The 2,199-nt window shown below is 39.1% G+C and overlaps 1 protein-coding gene across 1 annotated transcript; it reads right to left on the bottom strand.

Moving 5' to 3' along the window:
• Positions 1-637: 637 nt before the first annotated feature.
• LOC128120187 (low molecular weight phosphotyrosine protein phosphatase-like) lies at positions 638-1,301 on the bottom strand. The gene is given in 2 exon segments (XM_052753885.1): positions 638-1,125; positions 1,128-1,301. Coding segments are annotated over 2 exon segments (474 nt in total). The 5' UTR covers positions 1,288-1,301; the 3' UTR covers positions 638-811.
• Between the last annotated feature and the right edge of the window lie 898 nt (positions 1,302-2,199).

Below are 2,199 nucleotides of genomic sequence, written 5' to 3'. Positions count from 1 at the left end.
TTGCTAACTTCCCAGTTTAACTCACATTCTTTTCTGACGTATAGCCATATGAATTTGAGGTTACTTTTCTGAAAATGCACTAAAATTACTTATGCTTGCCTGTTTACTTTTTAAAATGCTGATGAAAGAACACTACAAACATACCACTATTGAGGCAAAATAGGAACAAAGCTCAAAAACACCAGACAAAAACCAAGTAAGAGTAAAAATGCTAATTTTATCAATCTGTTGCTCCCATCTCCAATGTATAGCCCAAGATGGCCTGCTGGAATTGCAGGCCTGCATTATCACAGCCAGCTTCTCCTCTTTCGAATATTTAAATGCCCTCAGTGTCTGAGTTTAAACTCTTCCAATGTTAAATGGAAGGCTGATATGGATGGAGTTATTGTCACAAGAGTCTAGGACAGAGGTATAAGGCAAGCAAATGGTACCACTGGGTGGTGCCCATGCACATATTCTAGTTAGACCAGACTACTCAGGCTGGCTGGGCTCAGAGGCTGATCTGGACCCTGTAGGTCATTCTTACTTTATTGGGTTCTATTTTGTTCCATATTTGCTTGTTCCACTATTTTGTAATTAGGACAAGGTGAGAGGTTCAGTTAATCTAAGAATGCTTAGCCACACCTCAAATTGTCTTACTCAAATATTTTTATCCTTCTGAACATATTCCTAATTTCCACCTACAGTTATTTTAAAGATATACAGTAGTAAATCAGCTGAAAAGACAGGTGGGGCATGGGGCTAAGGACTGCCACCACCCTTGGGCATGGCTCTGATGAGTAAGTTGCTCAATGGTGGTGGGCAGGACCATCTAGTGAGTTTTCTCCAGGAAGGCCTTGCAACACCTGAGGCATTGCTGGTACACCACTTCGAAGTCAGAATCATTGCCATAATAGGGATCTTCAATAATGAGTTGTTTCTGTGGATCATAGCTCCCAAGTAACTCAATTTTAGCTTTGCAGTTTTTAACTTGATTACTTCTTCTATTCAAATCTCTCAGATTGCTTTCATCCATACACAGTATATAATCGAATGTGGCAAAGTCTTCTTTTGTAATCTGGCTTGCCTTATGAGCTGTGCTAATGCCATGATTTCTTAGGCAGTTGACAGCTCTTGGGTCTGGGGTCGGCCCACATTCCAGTCGGAAACAGAGCTGCTGTCAATGGCCCAATTATCTGAAACATTTTCATCAGTTACCAATTTTCTGAAAACTGCTTCTGCAATGGGTGACCAGCAAATGTTACCGAGACACAAGAACAACACTGACTTGGACCCAACCTCTGCCATCTTTTGGTACGGACGCTGGCCAATTTAAATATTTTTTGAGATAGGTTTTCCTACACCACTCTGGTTGCCGTGGATCTCAATAAGTAGATAGGCTTACCCCATATTTGCAATAATCCTTCTTACCCTTTCACTGCTAGACTGATTTGGAAATATTTTAATGCTAACCAATTCAATAATTGCATCTATAGAAAAATTCAGTAGTGAAAACTGACTTTCTAGTAATATGAATAGTCTTTTACCTATAATATAAATTAAATTCATGGTTAAAACATCCCTTAAGAGAACACTCCAGTCCCCCTGGGTTACTGGTTTGTTGGCTTATATAGTCCTGGCTATGGATGGGGAGGCTGAGACAGGGAGATGATGAGTTCCTGGTCAGTCTGAACTACACAGTAGGAACCTGACTCAAGGAGAATATGAAGATGAAGAAAATGAAACCTCAACCTTCATAGACAGCTGGTGTGAATGCAACATGGTATGGCATGGCCACTCTGGGAAACATTCTATCAATTCTAGGAGTTAAATTTGAAACAAGTGTGAAACTTTGAAATTAAAACATGGACCACTTTCTTTGCTAAGTTAGAACAGGCAAAAATTCATTAGAAAATGCACAGAAATCATGAACTATAAGACCAAAAATATTGGATTTTATAAAAATAAAAACGCAAACAACTGAGCGAGAGGAAACATTTGCAGCATGTCAAATTGTTTTTATCCAGAATATATAAAACTTATACAACTCCATATAACCTACAACTCATTCTTTAAAAAGGTAAGATTTGGACATAATAAAAATATGTCCTAGTCAGGGTTACTCTTGCTGTGATGAAACACCATGACCAGCATGACTTGGGGAGGAAGAAGTTTACTTGGCTTATGCTTCCATATCTGCTCATCACCAAAGGTAGTCCG

Source organism: Peromyscus californicus, unplaced genomic scaffold, assembly GCF_007827085.1.
Source record: "Peromyscus californicus insignis strain IS unplaced genomic scaffold, ASM782708v3 Scaffold_25__1_contigs__length_3188244, whole genome shotgun sequence".
NCBI lineage: Eukaryota > Metazoa > Chordata > Mammalia > Rodentia > Cricetidae > Peromyscus > Peromyscus californicus.
Note: the sequence above shows the minus strand (reverse complement) of the source record. Positions and strands in the feature narration are given on the sequence as shown.